The sequence below is a fragment of the Erpetoichthys calabaricus genome, chromosome 11, assembly GCF_900747795.2.
Source record: "Erpetoichthys calabaricus chromosome 11, fErpCal1.3, whole genome shotgun sequence".
In the NCBI taxonomy this organism is placed as follows: Eukaryota; Metazoa; Chordata; class Cladistia; order Polypteriformes; family Polypteridae; genus Erpetoichthys; species Erpetoichthys calabaricus.
Genome location: NC_041404.2, coordinates 44,352,972 through 44,377,298, shown reverse-complemented (window position 1 = coordinate 44,377,298; position 24,327 = coordinate 44,352,972). Strand labels below are relative to the sequence as shown.

At 41.5% G+C, this 24,327-nt stretch overlaps 1 protein-coding gene across 2 annotated transcripts in view; it reads right to left on the bottom strand.

Moving 5' to 3' along the window:
* camk2a (calcium/calmodulin-dependent protein kinase II alpha) overlaps window positions 1–24,327 on the bottom strand; it is a 432,468-nt gene that overhangs the window by 378,584 nt on the left and 29,557 nt on the right. For both annotated transcript variants that reach the window (XM_028813039.2, XM_028813038.2), the window contains exon 2: window positions 21,678–21,772. In XM_028813039.2, the coding sequence (XP_028668872.1) occupies window positions 21,678–21,772 (95 nt within the window). The remainder of the gene's footprint in view (window positions 1–21,677; window positions 21,773–24,327) is intronic.

Genomic DNA, 24,327 nt, shown 5'->3' with positions numbered 1-24,327 from the left:
CCTTGACACCATTTTCTTTTCATATGCATGCCATTATGTTTGGTCTTGTTGCCAAACATTTAAGGAGCAGGTGAAGAAATGCGAAAGGTGAGTTAGAATATAAAGTCAGTAAAATAGTAAATGCTTTGAACTTGCACTTTGTCGAGATTTATATGTTTGAAGAAGTTGATAATCTCCCAAAAGCAATTTGTCAATTAAAATGATGGAGCATCACAAACACGTTTAGTAATAAAATACATTGCATTTGTCATTCCAACAGATGGCACATCACAAACATTTTTTCAAATAAAATGAATTGCATTTGTCATTCCAACAGTTGGTGCATCACAAACATTGTTAGTAATAAAATGCATTGCATTTCTCATTCTAACAGATGACACATCAGAAAAATTTTTGTAATAAAATGCATTGCATTTGTCATTCTCACAGATGGTGCATCACAAACACTTTTTGTAATAAAATGTATTGCATTTGTCATTCTAACAGATGGCACATAACATTTTTTGTAATAAAATACATTGCATTTGTCACTTTAAAAGATGGTGCATTACAAACATTGTTTGTAATAAAATGCATCACATTTCTCATTCTAACAGATGGCAAAATCACTAACATTTTTGGTAATAAAATGAATTGCATTTGTCATTCCAACAGTTGGTGCATCACAAACATTGTTAGTAATAAAATGCATTGCATTTCTCATTCTAACAGATGGCACATCACAAACATTTTTTTGTCATAAAATGCATTGCATTTGTCATTCCAACAGATGGTGCATCACAAACATTTTTAGTAATGAAATACATTGTATTTCTCATTCTAACAGATGGCTCATCAAAGACATTTTTTTTTGTTGTAAAATGCATTGCATTTGTCATTCCAACAGATGGCACATCACAAACATTAGCACTACTTTAATCAGCCCCATGCCAAATGGTATATAACTGATAGATGTACTGTACAGCACATTGCACAGTGCACTGTAAACATTAACACTGAGGTCTACGTTGACTTCTTAGACAGACAACACAGCTAGCATAAAATAAAATTATAACCTGGTCAGCCTGAAATGTTATTTTTGTGGGTGAATTGCAAAGTGGTACACATTTATTATTTATCAAGTACAGTCTGCTCTTTATTTTCATGAAAAATATACAGTTTGTCTTTAATTGTTTTCTTTCTTTTTTATCAAACAAAATAACAAATCAATGTGGACCTTATGCTTCTACGAATAATCTGACTGGTTGGACTGGTCTCATAACAAAAATATATAGATGGCTGTTGTGATGTCATGAGTCACATGGTATGTGACTCACATGCCTAGCAACCAAGCGGCCTGATAACAACTGGACATAAAAAGCACAGTGCTTATGAAAAAACAAATATAAAATGGCTGCATGAAAATATCATCATAATAACAAAAATAGTTCTTAAAACCAGACCCTAACACTGATACCTGATTTGTTACAAAGAAGTCGGTTTCTGTTGTTTATATCAGTTACATATTTAATGCATTTTTGTAGAAGAACAATCCAAACATTTGCAGCAATGGTTTCAGATTTGTTCTCCACAGCGACCCATATTGCCTTGTTTGTACCAAAAGAAAAAACATTTTAAGATCTCCCACTTAACAAATTAAAATCACTCCATCCACTTTTTGGGCGCATCCTTTTGTACATTCCATACTTGTAGCTGACAGCTAAGTTTAACAATTTCCATACCTTGTCATCTTCAGTACAGTAAAAGAAACCATAACAGAGCAGCTGGGAATCAAAAGCCTGTAAACACAAACCCAGAACCATTTTACATCAGACAAATTAAAAACATATCTTCATGGAGAGGGAAAACGCCTGACCTGCTTTCTTACTTATTTTTCATATCTATTAGCCAATGAAGGGCAACCACAAGAGCTGAGGAGAAGAAGTCTTTGTGTACACCAATGCACATCCATGCACAGGAATACTGCGTGTGCTCACCTCAATGATGCTAATGCCTGCTTGTCAACACAAGTCCACTGGAGCAGAACTGCTCTCTCGAGTTCTCCAGGGAACGAGAAAAAAGCTTCCCTCTCAGCACACAAAAGCGCTGCCAACTCATCTGCTTTTTACTTGATTTTGACAGTTACATCCAAGGAGCATTAACAGCTTTGGCTTATGTGTCAGTGTCACAGAACTCTACATACTGACCCTACCTGTTCATCTGTCACACGCTTAGATAGCAGGTCGCTAATTCATTACTGCTTTATTTATTACTTAAATGCTGTTTCAGTGGTAGGCCTGCTGTCAGAATTTGGCAATACGTTGTGGCTTTCTCTAGATAGATAGATAGATAGATAGATAGATAGATAGATAGATAGATAGATAGATAGATAGATAGATAGATAGATAGATAGATAGATAGATAGATAGATAGATAGATAGATAGATAGATAGATAGATAGATAGATAGATAGATAGATGTGAAAGGCACTATATAATAGATAGATAGATAGATAGATAGATAGATAGATAGATAGATAGATAGATAGATAGATAGATAGATAGATAGATAGATAGATAGATGTGAAAGGCACTATATAATAGATAGATAGATAGATAGATAGATAGATAGATAGATAGATAGATAGATAGATAGATAGATAGATAGATAGATAGATAGATAGATAGATAGATAGATAGATAGATAGATAGATAGATAGATAGATGTGAAAGGCACTACATAATAGATAGATAGATAGATAGACAGGTGTGTCCAATCATGAGATATAAAGGTATTTAAGGTGGTCAATTGCAAGTTGTGCTTCCCTTTGACTCTCCTCTGAAGAGGGACAGCATGGGATTCTCAAAGCAACTCTCAAAAGATCTGAAAACAAAGACTGTTGAGTCTCATGGTTTAGAGGAAAGCTACAAAAAGCCATCTGACAGGTTTAAACTGTCAGTTTCAACTGTAAGGAATGGAATCAGGAAATGGAAGGCCACAGGCACAGTTGCTGTTAAACCCAGCAGGTCTGGCAGGCCAAGACAAATACAGGAGCGGCATATGTGCAGGATTGTGAGAATGGTGACAGACAACCAAAGATCACCTCCAAAGACCTGCAAGAACATCTTGCTGCAGATGGTGTATCTGTACATCATTCTACAATTCAGCGCAATTTGCACAAAGAACATTTGTATGGCAGGGTGATGAGAAAGAAGCCCTTTCTGCACTCACGCCACAAACAGAGTCGCTTGTTGTATGCAAATGCTCATTTAGACAAGCCAGATTCATTTTAGGACAAACTGCTTTGGAATGATGAGACAAAAATTGAGTTATTTGGTCATAACAAAAAGTGCTTTGCATGGCGGAAGAAGAACACTGCAATCCAAGACAAACACCTGCTACCTACTGTCAAATTTGGTGGAGGTTCCATCATGCTGTGGGGCTGTGTGTCTAGTTCAGGGACTGGGGCCCTTGTTAAAGCCGAGGATCAGATGAATTCAACTCAATTTCAACAAATTCTTCAGGATAATGTTCAAGCATCATCACAAAGTTGAAGTTACGGAAGGGTTGGATATTCCAACAAGACAATGACCCAAAACACAGTTCGAAATCTACAAAGGCCTTCATGCAGAGGGAGAAGTACAATGTTCTGGAATGGCCATCACAATCCCCTGACTTGAATATCATCGAACATCTATGGGATGATTCGAAGCAGGCTGTCCATGTTTGGCAGCCATCAAATTGAACTGAACTGGAGAGAATTTGTATGGAAGAATGGTTAGAAACACCTCCATCCAGAATCCAGACACTCATCAAAGACTATAGGAGGACAGCGTCTAGAGGCTGTTAGATTAGCAAAAGGAGGCTCAAGTAAGTATTGATGTAATAGCAATTGATTGTATTGATGCACCTGTCTAATTTTGTTATGATGCATATTGCATATTTTCTGTTAATCCAATAAAGTTAATGTCACTGCTGAAATACTACTGTTTCCATAAGGTATGTCATATATTAAAAGGAAGTTGCTACTTTGAAAGCTCAGCCAATGAGAAAGAAAAATCCAAAGAATTAAGAGGGGTTCCCAAACTTTTCCATATGACTGTAAGTATGAAAGGCACCCTATAATAGATAGATAGATAGATAGATAGATAGATAGATAGATAGATAGATAGATAGATAGATAGATAGATAGATAGATAGATAGATAGATAGATAGATATGAAAGGCACCCTATAATAGATAGATAGATAGATAGATAGATAGATAGATAGATAGATAGATAGATAGATAGATAGATAGATAGATAGATAGATAGATAGATAGATAGATAGATAGATAGATAGATAGATAGATAGATAGATAGCTTTTTACAAAAGCTTTTTAAATAAATGCATATATAGATAGAAAAATAAATAAACATACGGAAACACACTTTGGTCTCAACAAAGAAGAAAATTCAAAAGAAAGAAAAGGAAATCTCTGATTTGCCTGTCCCAGTCCCAGTGAGGTGCTATGCAGATGTGCTGCTGCTGTTTGTATAAAGGAAGCCCCCATTGTGTTTCTTGGCACACTTCTGCTGAAAGATTTAATTGCTGAAGTCCTCAGTGTTGGTGTGTCACAGAGAGGGTGTGTTGCATTGTTCATATAGGCACTCAGCTTTGTTTTAATTCTGTCCTTCACTTGGACTTCCAGGGGGTTCAGAGTGTGTCCTATAATTAATTAGCTTGTTGATATGGTGGGCCTCTCCTGAAGTGATGTTACCAGCCCAGCACACCACCTTGTAGGAAATTGCACTGGCCATCACAGAGTTACAGAAGATGTGACAGATGTGACATCCCACATTAAAGGAACATGGTCTCCTAAGGAAGAACAACCTGCTCTGTCCCTTCTTCTATAATTCCTGTGTTATGAGACGAGTCCAACCTGTCATTAATGTGGACCACCAGGTACTTGTAGAAGTGGACATCCACTCCATATTTAGTTAGCCGGGCACGCAGGCTTTCTAAATATCATCAAATGAAGTCTAAAAATTCAAAAATAGAGAAAGGGTATTTTGATTTTAATTACAAAGTTGATCTTGTTTGATGATCCATTGAAAAACTTGAATTCTCTGTCTAACGCGATGGGCTGACAGATTGCTGTTGTTACGCTTGTGTGGCTGACCGTGTAAAGGTCCATTCAGCCGCTTACTTGACCAAATGTAGCGGGTTGTTAATGTGATTGACTAGTTGAGAGATTTTCTGATTCCTGGCTTTCTTCATGTGCCAGTTGACTGACCGAGTTCTGGACTGGCTAATAGCTTAATTGCTTGATCAATGCTTTGCTTAATCAATTACCCAATTACTGCTTAACTGTTAACTGATTAATTACAGGACTGACTGAATTCCTAGTGGGTTGAGTGAGTCCTCGACTGTGTGATTCATTTATCTCACTGTTTTCATAGCTCAGATGACTCTCTCATTGAATGACTGAACACCCACTGGACTCCTTGCACCCTTGACTGGTTAGTTGATCATTTAACTGTGTAAAGATTGCACGATTGATTAAGAGAGCCTGCAGTTGATTACACAGTTGAACAATTGATTTATCCTTAAGATGCTTACTTGATGGAGCAGTTGAACGATTGACTGATTCTCTAAATGGCTTCTCTTGTCAACAGCTCCATACACAATGAGCACAAGTTTGAAAAGTTGTATTTTTTTTTTTTTACAATCAATTGTTTTTTTTTATTGAAGATTTCCTTGGTAACAAAAAGAACCCACCTACGGAGGCAACAGAGAGAAAATACTGCTGGTGACCAGAGACCTCGACTTAATTCATATTCAAGGTATCACCAACAAGCCACAAATTTCAGAAAGAGCAATAAATGCATACAAATAAACCTGTCATGAACTCCATGCAGTCAATGAATCAAACAGTTTTCGTAGAGCCCCATAGTGCTTTGTTAAGATTTAAACTAGACACCACAAGTCAGTCAGTCAGTCATTATCCAACCCGCTATATCCTAACACAGGGTCACGGGGGTCCGCTGGAGTCAATCCCAGCCAGCACAGGGCGCAAGGCAGGAACAAACCCCGGGCAGGCCGTTCATGCCAGTCCACCGCATGACACACACACTCACGACAATTTAGGATCGCCAATGCACCCAGCCTGCATGTCTTTGGACTGTTGGAGGAAACCCACGCAGACACGTGAAGAACATGCAAACTAAACGCAGGGAGGACCCGGGAAGCGAACCCAGGTCTCCTAACTGCGAGGCAGCAGCGCTACCACTGTGCCACCGTGTCGCCCCACCACAAGTCTCTTTTCTTTATTCTGCAAGTAACACTTAATACGCATTTTTTTTCTGTTTAATGCAGTGGAATTCTGGGAAATTTTCTTTTTAACTCTTTGAGGACTGAATATTTTTTTTCAAACAACTCAGTTTTCTGGAAAACACACAAAGCAATGGTCTCACACATATGTCAACATAAAACGTCAGTTGCTATGTGCTGTGCCTGCTGTTGGTGCATGTTCAGCATCTCTGGTGGCAGTGGCTGCGTGGGGGCACCTCGTTGGTCAATAGGAATGCACGGTGGGCCAGCTGCCTGACTGTCTTCGCACAGTAGGTGGGTGGTGGTGACGGTTGCAGTGTGACGCAACATGGTTTGTACCTCTTGTCATCATAAGTGGTGGTCCTCCCAGGCAAATGCTGCTGTAGGTGCATCAGCTACACTAAAGTGTTCAGCACCACGATCAGCTGGGGACCAATGCTGGTACCTCACTTTCATTTTTCATATCCATCTCCAGATCATTTGCATCAAACTCGGAGTCTGACAGGCCAGAGTCCTATTCAACAAAATTACGTAAAACGTCCATGGAGTTTTTTTGCTTTGCACATTCATTTTGGTCTCTTGTCAGATGTCGGTGCCATTTTAGAGGTTGTATACTCTTTGCTACTCATGCACATGTAGGGAATCAAGATTCAATCAACAAAGCTATGTAACTTTCCTTCTAGCAAAGAGAGTCAAACTAAAACATAAGGGTGAGTTTTGTTGCAGTTTATAGCTGATTACCATCCTCTACTCCTGAATTTTGACAAAAGTCAACATCAGCCCTGAAAGAGTTAAACTGGGTGGGCCACCACATGAAAGGGCTATCATGTAATGCTGCTGGAATATTGAAATAAAGAGTCAGACATGACTAAAAATGTTGATTACCACAGCGCATCTAATGAACGGACAAAGGCCAGCAAAGCCAAACTCCAACTCACAGGTCATGTCTTGCTGGCTGCAGGATGGAAGCAAACAAGATAATGTAACAGACGCCATTCAGTCTGAATGGACAACTTTATCAGCTTGTGAAGGAATTGTAATTATTAAAACTAGGGGGTCTTTGCCCCCTGCTCGCTTTGTTTGTCAACCCCTTTTACCCCCTGCCAGCACTACGCGCCGTTGTGAAAAGGGGGGCTGAACGCACCCCAAGGAGACCCGGCCTCTCCTCCGAAGTCCCTCTTAAATGGTGATACAATGGCAAACAAATACTTTTTTTTTACCTCCTCTTTGCTCGATCAGATGCTGGCTGCTGCTGCTGCCTTGCCGCATGATCTGCATTTCGTGCGGCGCTTATAACGTTTATCGCGGGATGTGAAAATGTCTCTCTGTCTCCCTGTTTCTATTCAAATAGATCACATCTTGATGCAAGATTTTTTTTATAATAGAGAGAAAAGCATCAATTTAAGAGAATGAACTATATGGAGAGGGCCTCATGTTCACTGTGATGTTCAGCTAGTTAATGTTTTTGTTTTCTTCGACGTTACATCCCTGCTTGTTCTAAAGCTTGCTCCGCAGCTCTCTCAATCCTGTGTCATTTCCTCCAGGTTTCTTCCTCTTGGCTCCTCTGTCTCTTGCTTTCCTCCCTCTCTCTTGGCCTTCCCTCTCTTCTCCATTGTACTGGAATCCCATCTTTCTGCTCCACTTTCTCTCCTTGAGTCGCCCATGCACCACACATGTCCTGCCCATCTTATCATTCTCCATGCGCCTATTTCACTCAGCTCCATCTGACCAGTCTTTCCTCTCAAATCCGCATTCTTGGCCAACTTATTCCCATAATCCGTCTCATGCATCTTCAGTCAAACACGTTCTCTTAATTGTTTTGTTAAATGTCCAGCTTTCAGCTCCATAGAAGACTACCAGCACTACCAGTGCATTATAGACTCTTTATTTAGTCCATAGTTAGACGTCTCTGTGCCTACAAAGTTCTCCTTCTAATTTAACAGATGCTGCTCCTGCCAAACCTAATCTCTATGTCACGTCCATGTCACAGCTGCCTTGCACCTCGATCTCACTTCTCTAAAATGTGAATCTCTCTATTCTTTCCAGTTCTTTCTTGTCCTTCTCCCTCTTCTCCATCCTACTGGAATCCATCTTTCTGCTCCACTTTCTCTCCTTGAGTCACCCATGCACCACACATGTCCTGCCCATCTTATCATTCTCCATGTGCCTATTTCACTCAACTCCATCTGACCAGTCTTTCCTCTCAAATCCACATTCTTGGCCAACTTATTCCCATGCATCTTTGGTCAAACACGTTCTCTCATTTGCTTCGTGGATTATAGACTCTTTCATTCAGTCCACAGTTTGACGTCTCTGTGCCTACAAAGTCCTCCTTCTAACTTAACAGATGCTGCTCCTGCCAAACCTAATCTCTTCGTCACGTCCATGTCACAGCCACCTTGCGCCTCGATCTCGCTTCTCCTATATGTGTGTATCTCTACTCTTTCCAGCTCTTGACCTTTATGTTCCAATCTGTTTGTTTCCTCTTGTTCACCAATCTTGAGCCCTTTTATTTTAGCTATGCTTATGTTTAATCTCTGCTTCTCTGATTCCAATCCAAATACTCTCAACGGCTCTGCTAAAGTCGTTATACTCGCTGCCAGAAGCGACATATCACCTACGTAATTTAAGATCTCTCACACGCTCCCTCAGTATATCGTCCAATGGCAAGTTGAACAAACATGGTGACAGAATACTGTACATCCTTGTCTTACTCCTTGCCTTGACTCCAAACCACCGAGATCTCTCTTTTTCAATTTTCACGCACTCTTCTGTGTTCTTGTACAGTTTGATTACCATCTTACCGATGTTCTTTAGGATGCCATATCTCCTCATTATCACCCACAGTTCCTCTCTCAATACCGACTTGTAGTCCTATTTAAAATCTACAAAGCATCAGGGCTGGATTAACCATTAAGCAAAATGCTTAGGACATCAAGGCAAAGAAGGGAGGCACCACAGAAATGTTCCACTGCCGGATTTAACACGGACCATATGGTGCAAAACTACAAATGGTGCAGCTGAACCAGGTTTCACAAAAAGGGACTCCCACATTACATTAAAAAATTACATACTTATATACAACAATAATAATAATAATAATAAAATAGAAATAATAGAGGCAGGCTGGATGCCTTATCTCTACTAAGTATAGAAGCAGATGTGTTATGTAAGATTAGTTTTGAGGATCTCATCAAAAGACTTTGCAATTAGAAAATGCAAGAGAAAACATTTCAAATATATAAAGTGGAAGTATACAAAAATAAACATTATTTTTCCATCTTACTGTATGTTTTGCTTCATTTTGAAAACCATAATTTTATTTAATGGTTTACTAGCTGCATGTGGCCTACAGGACAAAAAACAACCTGAAGACTCCCAAGCAGTTTTATTATATTGGTGAACTTGCAGAGGCGTCAGCTAAGTGGGCCTGGATGGGTCATATCTTGTCTGAGACGGACGTGTAGTCGAGTGCAGCTGTGGCACAAATTGAGCAGGACAGGCTGGCACCTGTCTCAGGCAAATGTTACGGTAGCTGGTTGTGTGAATGTACTGTACAACGTGCATGAACCACACAGCTGGGTTTGTCTGCTTGGGGTAAATGAGAAATGAGGTGTGTGCAAGTGCCAAAACAATGTAAAAGTGCATGCACCATCTCACCAAGTGCAAGTCACACCTATATAAGCTTCTACATCTTCCGTAGAATTCACACCAACTCCCGTGGCTGTGGTTGAACATGAGCAGATTGGACTGCTCCATAACACACGGACACACACACACACACACACACAAGTTCTTCATAGTGAGAACTGAGGTGCAGGCAAGTGCCGAAACAATTTTATAAGTGCATTCATGCGCCATCTAGTGGCTGTGATTGAGCGTGAGCAGAGCAGACTGCTCCATACACACAGACACACACAGGTCTTTTGTTTATATATTTCTAATTATTGTTTATATTTTGAATTCAATGTAGACATATATAGGAGCTCCAAAATCACATTGAAGAAGAAGAACATGGCATTGCTGTTGGTGCCTTAGATGGGTTGGTCTGAGTATTTCAGAAACTGCTGATTTACTGGGATTTTCATACAAAACCATCTCTAGGGTTTCTAGAGAATGATCTGAAATAGGGAGAATATCCAGTGGGAGGCAGTATGTCTGGGTAAAAATGTCTTGTTGATGGCCAGAGTGGTTTGAGCAGATAGAAAGGTAACAGCAACTCAAATAAGAACTTGTTACAACTGAGATATGCAGAAGAGCATCTCTGAACATACAACACGTTGAACCTTGAAGAAGGTGGGCTACAACGGCAGGAGACCACACCGGGCGCCACTCCTGTCAGCTAAGAACAGGCAACTGAAGCTACAATTCACACGGGCTCACCAAAACTGAACAGCAGAAGATTGGAAAAATGTCTGGTCTGATGAGTCTCAATTTCTGCTGCGATATTCAGATGATAGGCTCAGATTTTGCCGTCAACAACATGAAAGCATGGATCTATCTTGCCTTGTATCAACAGTTCAGGCAGGTGCTGGTGGTTTAATGGTATGAGGGATAATCTTTGTGGTACACTTTGGGCCCAACTGAGCATCGTTTAAATACCCACAGCCTACCTGAGTATTGTTGCTGACCATGACCATCCCTTTATGACCTCAGTGTACCCATGGGTACTTCCAGCAGGATAACGTCCCATGTCATAAGACTCAAATCATCTCAAACTGGTTTCTTGAATATGACAATGTACTGTACTCAGAAGGCATCCACAGTCACCAGATCTCAGTGCAATAGAGCACATTTGAGATAGATAGATAGATAGATAGATAGATAGATAGATAGATAGATAGATAGATAGATAGATAGATAGATAGATAGATAGATAGATAGATAGATAGATAGATAGGAATGGTAGTATTAGATAGATAGATAGATAGATAGATAGATAGATAGATAGATAGATAGATAGATAGATAGATAGATAGATAGATAGATAGATAGATAGATAGATAGATAGATAGATAGATAGATAGATAGATAGATATGAAAGGCACTATATATGATAGATAGATAGATAGATAGATAGATAGATAGATAGATAGATAGATAGATAGATAGATAGATAGATAGATAGATAGATAGATAGATAGATAGATAGATAGATAGATAGATAGATAGATAGATAGATAGATAGATAGACAGGTATGTCCACTCATGAGATATAAAGGTATTTAAGGTGGTCAATTGCAAGTTGTGCTTCCCTTTGACTCTCCTCTGAAGAGGGACAGCATGGGATTCTCAAAGCAACTCTCAAAAGATCTGAAAACAAAGATTGTTGAGTCTCATGGTTTAGGGGAAGGCTACAAAAAGCTATCTCAGAGGTTTAAACTGTCAGTTTCAACTGTAAGGAATGGAATCAGGAAATGGAAGGCCACAGGCACAGTTGCTGTTAAACCCAGCAGGTCTGGGCAGGCCAAGAAAAATACAGGAGCGGCATATGAGCAGGATTGTGAGAATGGTGACAGACAACCAAAGATCACCTCCAAAGACCTGCAAGAACATTTTGCTGCAGATGGTGTATCTGTACATCGTTCTACAATTCAGCGCAATTTGCACAAAGAACATCTGTATGGCAGGGTGATGAGAAAGAAGCCCATTCTGCACTCACGCCACAAACAGAGTCACTTGTTGTATGCCAATGCTCATTTAGACAAGCCAGATTCATTTTAGAACAAAGTGCTTGGACTGATGAGACAAAAATTGAGTTATTTGGTCATAACAAAAAGTGCTTTGCATGGCGGAAGAAGATCACTACATTCCAAGAAAAACACCTGCTACCTACTGTCAAATTTGCCAACAATAGAGCCTGCCTTCCTCACCAGTTTGTCCAGGCATGAGGCGTCTTTCTTCTTAATGCTGCCTCCCCAGCACACCCACCGCGTAGAAGAGGGCGCTCACCACAACCGTCTGATAGAACATCTGCAGCATCTTATTGCAGATGTTGAAGGACGCCAGCCTTCTAAGGAAGTATAAACCGGCTCTGTCCTTTCTTGCACAGCGCATCAGTATTGGAACGGGAGATTCGCATCATGGATGTTCATCCAACAAATGATGTGATGCTATCCTGTCAGTATGGACCCAGAGGACTGTTTCCAGCACCTCATTTCATGTATGCCACAAAGAATGATGTCATTTCTCAAGGAGATCCAACCCCGGTACTTGCATGCTGTACTTAATAAAGTGGCCAGTGAGTGCCTATGCAGTTGAGCAAGGTATACCATCAAAAGGTGTCATTCACGAGAGATGAGCACAAACAAGAAAAATCAGCTCACTGCAGACCATTGATTTTTATATTCTAACTGTGTGGCTTCAGGAAGATGGGAGGAAAAGCTGGATCACTGGGATAAGACCACCATGGAGCAGAGTTATGGAAGTAAGTGTTTCACACTAATCTGAAATGACCCAATTACTAATCCACTGGCAAAATAACCACATTAATCCTTGGGTGATTGAGAAGTTGACAGAGTGCCATTTTACATATAGTGCCTTCCACAGCCCACGACGTCAAGCAGCGCTCTCTTTATAGACTCATTAACATCACGGTGCAGGCTTTAAATCCAAACTCTAAGGGAAAACAGCCACGAGAAACGAGCAAGCTTGCGCATTCCTAAAGGTAAAGAGATTTTATTGGAAGCAGCTGCTGGACTCGCCGGGAGCGCACTGATCTTTAAAATGATTGCCTACCCAGCGCGCCATTACAGCAAACAACTCTCAGTTGGCCGCAATCAGCAGCTGTTTGCCTGCGTGATTACAGGATGTCATTATTCACATAAAATCAGCTCTTAAGAAAGAATATTTAAAAAATCCTGGCGCTGTTAGTTTGCATTAATAAAAGACAGTTTAGTATAAAATGAGGGCAAGACGCAGCATTAAAGAGCCAGAGGCAAATGGACGAAGTCACCGTCGCCCAGAAGCAGTCTGGTCGGAGTGCCAGTCCGTTTGTCAACGTGGTAGTCTGCTCTACGACTGACCGGCATCTCATCCAGGGTTCCTTCTTGAACTTTATAATGCAAAGTTGTGATAAACTCGTTTTACACCTCAAAAATCAAGTGAACTGAGAAAAAGAAGAAAGTTAAAACTATCTGCTGGCAGGGTCTCCTTCAGTATCCATCCATCCATTTTCCAACCCGCTGAATCCGAACACAGGGTCACGGGGGTCTGCTGGAGCCAATCCCAGCCAACACAGGGCACAAGGCAGGAACCAATCCTGGGCAGGGTGCCAACCCACCGCAGGACACACACAAACACCACCCACACACCAAGCACACACTAGGGCCAATTTAGAATCGCCAATCCACCTAACCTGCATGTCTTTGGACTATGGGCTCCTTCAGTATTGTCTCCTTAAAAGGGAGTTCATTTAAAGTAAGGAGTGTACGCTTTTCACTTTTCCTCTTACAGACATGTACCTCATCCTGGATGGGCAGGCAGCCCTGTTGGGTGGTAGAACGACCCAAGTGCATCTTCAAGAAGAGGAGTAGCATTCCCTCCTGCAGCCAAGAGGATGGCATGGAAACTCAGATATAAAAGATGGACAGAAATCCTGTCCGGCTTGTACGGTATTTCCTTGACTGGCCAGAAGACCATATCAAAGAATGCTTGATGAGAGGGTTGGATGGGCATCCTGACCTGGATGGGTGCTGCTACCTGCCTGAACTGGGGAGCCAGAATAGAGGATAGACAGAGGAAGGTCATCTCTCAAAGACAACTCTTTCCCCACTCGTAAGCTACGTGCCAGTGCTCATCTGGAGTTGCTCCATTTCAGATACCCATAGGGCTGCATTGGTCACTCATGTGTGGCCAGTGGGTGCTGCTGGGAAAGGACACCCAACCCCACTCCTTACTTTATGGTAGTTCTGCCAGAACTGGAAGTGCACTCTTAAAAATTAAAGTGCCAATGTGGTTCTCCAGAGCGACGCCATAGGGGAACTATTTTTGGTTCCCACTAGAACCATCTACATGAAGGCTCCATAAAGGATCTTTGTCCATTTATAAGCATCACAGGCTTCATAAATGAGTAGATGAGAATAGATTTGTGAAAGAGCAATGGATTTAAGATTTTAAAATTACAATAATACAATAACACAGGATAGGGTCAGGTTTTCATGTCCTGCTCGGTAGGCTGCTATTCATTAAAGATTTCAGTTTTGTCCACAAATTAGGAACCTTTTCAAAGCCCACTGAACCGATTTCATATGCAAAAAACCCTAAATGGTTCAGGCAATGGTTCTACAAGGAACCACACAACCCAGTAAAGCGTCATTACAGAACCGATTTTTAAGAGATTGCCTCCTCAGTGACAATGTTCCGGCCCTGGAAATATTGGCGGGTCCGGCATAAAAGTAGCCTCTCCTCTCTACACAGGGAGTCGGAGTCAGAGCTGGAGAAGAGGAAGAGGAGAACAAAGGTCCTCTGGAAAAAATGGAGGAATAAAAGAAATCAGAGTCAGAGAGCTGAGTGCCATCTGCTTAAAGAGATTTTGTGTAATAAACCTTGGGATTTGAACTGAGGACTTGTGTCTCTGTAGTTGTGTCAATGGTTTGGGGCTCTGTTAGCTCCCCCGAGGTGGTTACAAACTTTTGAAACTTGCTGTTGTATTGTTATATTTAAAAAACCCACATGGAAAAAGTGGACCAAAATTATTAACCCATCCAGACCCATTCTCCTCATAGAAAAGGGTTCAAGAACAGTTTGCCAACCAGTACAGGACTGGCTAGAATCGTAGAAACTGGGAGGATTTTATGATTTCAGCAGGCTAATCATTCAAACAAATGGCCTATCACCAACATTAGCACTCTTTTTATGAATCTCATATCAAATGGCATATAACAGAGACATATGCATTGGACTTGCCGTTCCAACAGATGTTGCATCACACACATTTGCAGTAATGCATTTTATTTCCACATGCATTATGAGATACATTTCAATAGATCTTAACACTGAGGTCTACGATGATTACTTTGATTTCAACTTGTCTCAGACGGTTAGCACAGCTACTAAAGGATACAATTAACAGCCAACTTCATTGTAGCCCCTTCTTCCCCTTTAGTGCCTTAACTTGTAATCTGTTTACCATGACTTAATGTTATTATAATACTTTATCACTAGCCAGGTTTCCATCCAAGGAGTTTTTGCGAAAAAAATATTTAGCGCTTCAAATTTTTTTACCGATATTGCTGATGGAAATGCTAATTATCGATAAAATGTTGTACATGTCGACATAATATTTTTCCATTTAACTTTAGCGCATAAATTCCATATCGATACTTCAGATGTCGCAAAAACTACATTGGAAACACTTTTTGTCGGAAAAAAGGGCTTTAACGCAAATAAATGTGTCACATTTTCATCATGTGCAATCAAAACGAGAATGGCGGAGCGGTTCGCATGGTCTGATGAAGAGAGTTTTTTTTTGATTAAACGTCGTTATTTTGTATTAATTCAAATTTCAGTTTTAATTAAAAACCTTAAGGGAAGCAGGTTACAGTACTAATTCAGTTGTTATCGCACTGAGAAGGGATGTTGAAAGGTAGGCTCACCTGTACAGATCCGAAGCTGCAAACACAGCTGCATCATGGGCACTTCCAGGAGTGCCAACGCAAATGTCTCGTATCATGCACCTGTCATCAACAAGGGCCTGGAGAACAATAGATGGCACCCTTTGCGATTAATGTAATCGCGGTAGCCTTCCGTCGGGGGAAGAATAGGCACATGCGTGCCATCCAGTGCACCGTAAATCTGTGGCACAAGATGCACCAAGGAATTGCGGTATGCAATTTCATTGGCCTCCGCTACAGTCGGAAGTCTGATATAACGCCGCATTAATTTTTCTTTATACAGCATATACACATCGATGGACGGTAGTTTTACTAACCCCGAAAGTTTCTCCAACTACTCTATACTCGGCGCAGGCTGCCAGCTTGTAAAGGGCGATGGCAATCCGCTTTTGGGTTGGAACCGGTGGTCGGTGGCAACCAGTGATGGGCGCAACATCAGGACTGATGAATCCACACAACATGTCAAACGTCGGCCGTGTCATTCTAAAATGTTGCAGCCAGAGATTTTCTGTGAAGTGTCTCTCCACCACCTCCTCCCAGAAGGTCTTATTCCGTCGTCTCTCCCATACCCGTGGGTTTCGTCGCACTGGGGTACTTTCTTCGAGCTCTAGGGCTATCAGACAAGCAACTGCTTCATTCTGCTGTCGTCTTCGGATATTATGTACAATTCCAATTATTTGTGAAACTGAAATAACAGTAAGCTGGCAAATTTCAAAAAACTGTCTCTGTCCATTTCTTTGTTTCTTTGTTTAGTGGAGGGGGTGTAACGTGGAAAACAAAAGGTAGATAATTTGCGACATACACAAAATTATGTATGGAAACGGCTCAAGGGCAGATTTTTTTCGCGATACAACAAAACTTATGCGACAGTTCGTTTTGGGGGGGATGACGTCATCACGCACACCATTTTATCGATAAAAAGCCAGTTTGATGGAAACAGGCTGGAGACAGCAAATTTCGCACATTTTTTTTACGTATATTCTGTTTGTTGATAACAAAACATCACAAAAAACTGGATGGAAACTTAGCTATTGACCAGATGGCTATGCTTTTCCTGTTGATCAGTGTCAAAAAAAGTTAAAAATAATAGCAAAAAGTGAAAATGTTTGAATAAATTTCATTGGCACTGTAAATAAATCAATAAACAAAAAAGTAAATGTTCAAACATACGGTATGGAAAACATCTTTGGAACTATGAGGCCACTTCACTACTACTGAGTCACCATAATGCGGGAATGCGTGACAATTCTACTGAATTCTTGACTAAAGGTATAGGGGAATGCAGGCAGAGCAGAGGCCAGTGCTGCTTACCTCAGACATCCAGCATCCTGGGTTCAAATCCCATGCCTGTGATAAGAGATCTGTGGCGTAGCATGATTTTAAATAAATAATTGAGTCCCGGAGCGTTTAGGCTCTGAACGGGTGCGGATACACGTGTGCACGTGCATGCGCCGCTTCTGGGGTTGATTGAGACGCTTGGCTGATCGAGCATTCATGTGCAAACATCGACAGGTCACTCAGGTGCCTCACTCACACTTCGGAGTAGATGGAGGACAGTTATAGAAGGTGCCTGCACGTTACAAGGTGGAACAGATCAGAACAATAATGATGAGATCAGTAAAGGAGAATTGAAAGTATGGAGGTTAAACTTTTAAACTCTGTGTTTTTTTTTTGTAATACTAGGGGGCTTTGCCCCCTGTTCGCTTTGCTCCCCAACCCCTCGGCCTGCACTACACACCCGCCACTTCGCGTCTCTGTCGCTCACGTATGTGGATTTCACTTTCACCAAACTACAAATCTTTAAATTCTCACGGATGGGCCTCTAAAATTGGGAAGAAACACTACTTTTCCCCGATGGCAACACGAATAAGACGATCTACAAGTCTGCGACTTAAAGTTTAAAGCCAAACAATATCTACATACTTCTGTCATATCACCTCTGTCCATAAATTCGATCTCTTTTCGCTGTTCCGTTATTTCACAGAGTAATAATTTCCATTTGTTAGCGCTAATGCGATCTTTACTATCAATTTTTTGAGACTTTCAAATTTTAGTACTTTCATAATCTCTAACCTGCTCTGCGTGTGTATCGCCTCTTTACAACGTTCTACTTTGTCTTCTACTCTTTGTCTTTTATTTCTAACCCCGCTTGGAGCTGAGAGCACAGGATCTCTGTCTGACAATAGCATTCACACGAATGAGAAGTGAGTGGACCGTGGACGTGGTTGTAAATGTTTGAGAGGAGGGTGGGACTTGTCAAAATCTCTTGTCAAAACGTCTCATCTCGCAGGACCTGAAATTATCTCTCGCGAGAGTTGAAATTACCTCCGAGAAAGTCTCGTCCCACGATGTCCTTTTTTATAGTAGAGAGAAAGGCATTTTTGCCCCAACCCTTTGCTGACTGTTTGTCCTCATTTGCCCGGCTCATCTCAGCTAACAGCTATTGACGATTCCGAGTTCAAGAGGCTCCCGGGAAGCAACCAGTGAGTGAGGGGGCGGTTTGGACCGTCACAATACCTGGGAGTAGCTTTCCTCCATGTAATCTGGTTTTTCTTTAACGTCATCTTCAGGCTGGCATTCTAACCCGACCCTCTGTGGATGTGTATGGGTTGCTTCCTGCCTATACAGTCAGAGCCATCCACATGGGACACAGCCCCCCGAAATGGATTAAGTCAATCTGAGCACGTTATGTAACATTGGATAAGGGAACACACAAAGCACAATAAGTGACTACCTGCGTCCGAAGAGGGTGGAGGAAAATCAAAATGAAGAAGTCGCTTTCTGCGTGTTTAACGTAGCTGAGCGTCAGCAAACAGCAATTAGAGCAATTATCTAGTTAATAGGCTGCAATTTGCTCGGTGCTGTGCTCCGCTACCTGCAAGCTAATTGGAATGAAAGCGAAGAGATTATCTTAACATTCCTGCTATGCAAACACAAACTGCTTTGCTTTCTGTCTCCAGCTTGTCACTGTGCTCATTATTCATCACTCGCATGTGTCGATTTCGTATACAACACTGACATCTTTGTTTCTCTGGAGCTGAAATCACCTCCCTGGCCATCTGGTGAAAGTGGCTGAGTATATTCACATCATAAGTGACTCCAATGCTACCTATGTAATTGAACCACAATATTTAATGTGTCGGCACGACCATCCAATGAGGGCAGCCCCCCCCCACCTTGAACCTTTATTCACCCACTGGATAGAAAGGTCATCATAATGCAGATCCAAACACCCTTCTGGCAAAATGAAAAGGTTCAAGGTTAACTTCATATGTCATTCAAAACGCACAACAGAACAAAATAGTGTCACCTGGCCCAATTATATGCAAGGATAGGCAACAAAAATAAGAAGGATAACAACTAGAATAACAGGATTAAACATCAGAGATATTGCACAGATGATTCACAGATTGCACTGTATTAAAAGACTGATCATTGTTTAAGATTCAAAAGGCTTTTCATAAAATGTGGCACTTCTACACCATATATCTTAGTACCACTTCCCAGAGGGCAGAGGAGCAACCAGACCATTGTTGGAGTGAGTGTAGTCTCTAATAATGTTGATGGATGTTTGCTAATGGAAGGGAGAGATGCTTCAGGAATTCTCCGAGCTGCTCTCACCACTTTCTGAAGAGAAATTCTGTCAGAGACATTATAGCTCCCCATACCAGACAAAGATGCAGGTGATCCACACACTTTCTATGCTGCATCTGCAGAAAGTGGTGAGCATGAGTGGGAAGAGACAAGCTCTTCTCATGCACCCCATGAAATGTGATCACTTAGGTGCCCACTTGACTAAGGAGAAGTTGTATCAGGCCCATCAGAGATCATTTGTTATGTCCACTTCCAGGAGCTTTGTGGTCCTGATTGACTCCACAGTGGAGCCAGTTATAGAGAGAGAAAGGTAGGTGGCATGGTTCTTCCTGAAGTCGACGTTAATCCCCTTTGTTATATCGAAGCTTGGGGTCAGGTATTTGTTCTTACATCAGATCACAGCTTGTTTGACCTCCTCTCTGTAAGAAATCTCATCATCAACACTGATGAGGTCTATCACTGTTGTGTTGTCCATGAACCTAATGATGTTGTTCATGTAGCACTTTTCACAGAAGACATGGGTCATCAGGATGAAGAGCAGAGGACTCAAGATGCAGCCTTGAGGTACACCAGTGCTCAGAAGGATGGTATTTGATGAACTGTTATCAACTCGGACTGACTGGGGTCTGTCTATTAATAGTTATGAAGGGGGGTTTCTAGACCCAATAGAGCAAGCATGTTCACAAGGGATAACTGTACTGAATGCAGAGCTGAAGGCCAAGAATAACATCATCAAGTATGTGTCTCAACACTCTGGGTGTGCCAGACTCAGATGGAGTGCAGTGGCTATGGTATCAATAATGGAGCAATTGGGATGGTAAACAAACCGGAGGAGATCCAGAATTTTGAGGGTGATGTGCTGTAGGGGCACATAGTTGTGATTAAATAAATCAATAAATCAACTGCATATTAGTTTCCCACATTAAATAATGGTGCTCTTTGTGGGACTTTAGGAAGTCCCAGAGGGGGGAAAAACATATAGAATTTTTAATTAATATTTTCAGGTAATATGGAATTTTTACAATTTAATACAAGCATGTACTTATATGAAGTTATAACATAAGGATAAGAAATTAATGTAACTCAAGAGTTAACTACCATACATACTCACATATAAGTCGGGTCTTGAAACCCAAAAAATCGATCATAAAATCAGACCCCGACTTATATGCCCGTTCAAAAATGAGACACTTAAAATTTTTTTACATCTTCTTGCCTCCTCCAATCTCGCACCAGTTTCCCAGATGCATCGAATTTTGTTGCAGCAGCGCAGTTACCAATTTCTTTTGCTACTTCAACGACGTTTATTTTAAAACCAGCTTCATATTTTCTTCTGATCAAGCGCTCCATCGTAGATAAGAGATGCTCTTACGATAAAGATGTATGAGGGTGTGAGATACAAAAAACACAAATCAGTGCAAACACCGCTTCGGAATAATTTGGGTATTACCGTGTGATCACATAGAAAAAAAAAGGCAGTGTGCTGCGTGGTTACTCTCTCAGGTGGGTGTTAGCATATCATAATATCTAGGACTGATAGTGTGAGTTTTCCGCATTCGACTTATACGACCAACATTATAAAATACCAGAAATTACAGTAAAATCAAGTCCGACTTATCCACAGGAGAACTTATCCACGAGTATATACGGTAAATGTTATTTGAAGCCTAGGCACGTGAGGCTTTTGCCTCATCTAAGAGGAGCCACCAAATTTGTTACTAAGGTTAAAATGAAGTAAATGAGTAAAGAACACCCATTTAAAAAGCAAGGATAAACTAATTGGAAAGCCCAATTGCGCCTCATATGAAGCAGTGATAGGTTCAATGGAAAATCCACAAAACACACCTAATAACGAAGCAGTGTTTAGAGTAATGGAAGAACCGACATGTTCACAAAATCACTGGTGGCTGTAGTTGATTGGTTAAAATGATAGAGTTCTGCATATTAAGAGTAAAATGACATGATGTACTGGTAATAGAAAATTTTAAAAGAAGACAAATTGTTTAATTGCTCACTCCATGGAACGAGACATTTGTGCAAATCTCTGTCCAAATAAAGAATTGTTCCACATTCTCATTTGGTCTCTGTGAATGACTTTCCACAACACTCTCTCTCACTGTATAGACACCATGCAGCAATCCACGCAGAGCACTTGAGAAAAATACTGCAAACCTACCTCTGGCAGAGAGCTTCTTGGTGTTGATGATTTTAGCAGCGTATTCCTGTCCAGACAGCACCTTGACACAGCGTCTCACCACAGAAAATGCCCCCCTGAGGAGACAAAACAAACGGTTAGTGTCTGCAGCCACCTTCCCATGAATTTATGGAGCTGTAGTTTTTGTTCAAAGTAACTGAAAAATTGTTAAGTGTTTGTACTTGAGTGCAAGTATTCAAGTAGTTACTTTCTTGGATGGATTCCCCAGTTTGCGTATCTGTGCAGGTGTATCAAGAGGCCTGTTTGAGCAAACACTAGGAGATCAGGCTCTCATCTGATGTCAGACTCAACAAAATGTGATGACTTAAAAAACCCATCAGCTCGTCACTGCTATGCCTACTTCTCATTTTGCTTACCTTCAAAACCCATACGTCTTGACCCTACACCTCTGCTCTTTTATTTCATTTTGTGCTCATCTCATTTCTTACTTTCTGATGCTGCTTTTCTTGGTAAACGTCACTGTGACAGCAGGCCAATCAGGTCAGCCAAGTCTTCCCTGTCCCCAGCTACAGATTCCAGCTCTTCATGCAGAGTGTTCCCAAGCATTCAAAGAGATGTTATCCCTCCAGTGTTGTCCTTGGTGTACCCCATGGTCTCATCCTAGTGGGATGTGTCTGGAGCAGCTCTAGCATGAACCCCAAACACCCCCTCGTATCAACATGCCCAAACCACCTCAGCTGGCTTCTCTCAATCCAAAGGAGTGATGACTCTACTCAAAGGTTCCCCCAATTGCTGAACTTCTCTCCTAATTTAGAAGTATCAGCCTAGCCAGTCTCCTCATATGGTCAGCAAAGAGATGTAGATCAACTGGTAAACCAAGAGTTTTATCTTTAGATTCAGTTCACACTTTAGGCCTTTTGACTGGTACAGCTCCTGCAAAACAGGGGATCTCGTGTCATCCCATCACCCATGAACAAGCTCCTGAGATACTTGAACTCCTCCACTAGGGGCAATTTTTTCTCCCTCACCTGGAGAGAGCAGTCCACTCTTTTCTGAAAGACAAACATGACTTCAGATTTGGAGGAGCTGATCCTCATCCCAGCCATTTCATGTTTATCGGCAATTGCTTGAGTGTGTGCTAATGGGCACAGTCAGATGAAGCAAAGAGGACAACATCTTCTGCATAAAATAATTGATGCTACTACTAGTGTCCCCAACTGGACACCCTCATGTCTTTGGTTGTGTTTCAATATCCTCTCCATGAAAAAACACAAACAGGAATGGTGACAATACTCAGACTTGATGAAGGCTGATACCAACAGTGAACGAATTCAGTTTAATGCCAAGTATTCAGACTGTGCAACTCTTGCATCAGGTGTGCTCACATTACAAGGTGTGACAAAACATAAAACGTGACTACCTGAGTGTTGTAGAAGATCATATCGGACACAGACAGACACGGACTCAAAATGTCCAAAATAACACATGTTTTATTTCTACAAATGTCCCGCACACAACACAGTGCTCTAATCAACACAATATTCCGTCCTTTCTTCTGCCACCTCCACTCCTCACTTGCAACCTCATCCTCCTCCACCCGACACTGGCTTCCTTGCTGGAGTGAGGCGGCCTCTTTTATACCGCACCCGGAAGTTCTCCAGGTGCTCCCTGATTACGTTTCGGCAACCCTTCCAGGTGTGGAGGAAGTGCTGCAAGAGAATCCAGCTCCTCTACTGGTATCACCTCCGGGTGTGGCGGAAGTGCTGTAAACCATGGCTCTAGAACTGTCCAGACACCCCCTGGTGGTGGCCAAGGGCCAGCACAGGGTGGAGCTTCTAGGCTCCAGTCGCGTGGCCCCGATGTGACCGGGGGCTGCCCTCTCGTGTCCCGGGGGAGGTACTGCTGGTGATATGTCCACTCCCCCGGTCATCTCCTCAAAAAGGCGTCCCGGCCGGGCAAAGTTCCCAGCCATCTATCACAGTGTAGATAGTGAATCACATACTTGAGGACATCAGTGGAAATTAAGGCGAAGTGCGTTTAAAAACTGAAGTCAGAAAGTACTTCCTCACGCAAAGAGTTGTGGAATTCTGCAAGAATATACAGAAAAAAAGGAGTTGAAGCAGAAACCTTTAACATATTTAAGAAAAATCTGGATGAGATTATCAGGACAGCTTAACTATTAGCTAAAAAATGGGGTTGATAGACTGAATGGTCTCCTCGTTTGTCAAATTTCTTCTTTGTTCTTATGTTCCTATGTTCAGTGTAGATGCTGTCCCTTGAGCTGCTTGTTCCCCACCTTGAAGATGGACTTTTAAAACAATTGCTTGGTGTGATTTGCTTTCTTATATTACTTAGTAGCCATCCCCAGCATATTAGTGAAACAGGACATTGAGGAGGGTCCTGCCCGGCTCCCTTCTCCTGGTGTCACGCTTCTTCCTCCCCTCGGCCCACAGCCTCTGTCTTGGACTAGCGTGAATGAATCACTCCTGCAAGGGAACCATGATTCTTAGTGCAATGCGAGAAGTCGCAAAATCAACAGAATGTTCAAGCAAATTATAGAAAAAAACCCGATCTAAATCCATTAAGTAGTTCTCTCAAGTAAAGCGGACAGACAGACTGTGGTATAGCGGGTCTGCGACTTCAAAAAAAAGGGGCCAAGTTTTAAATCCAT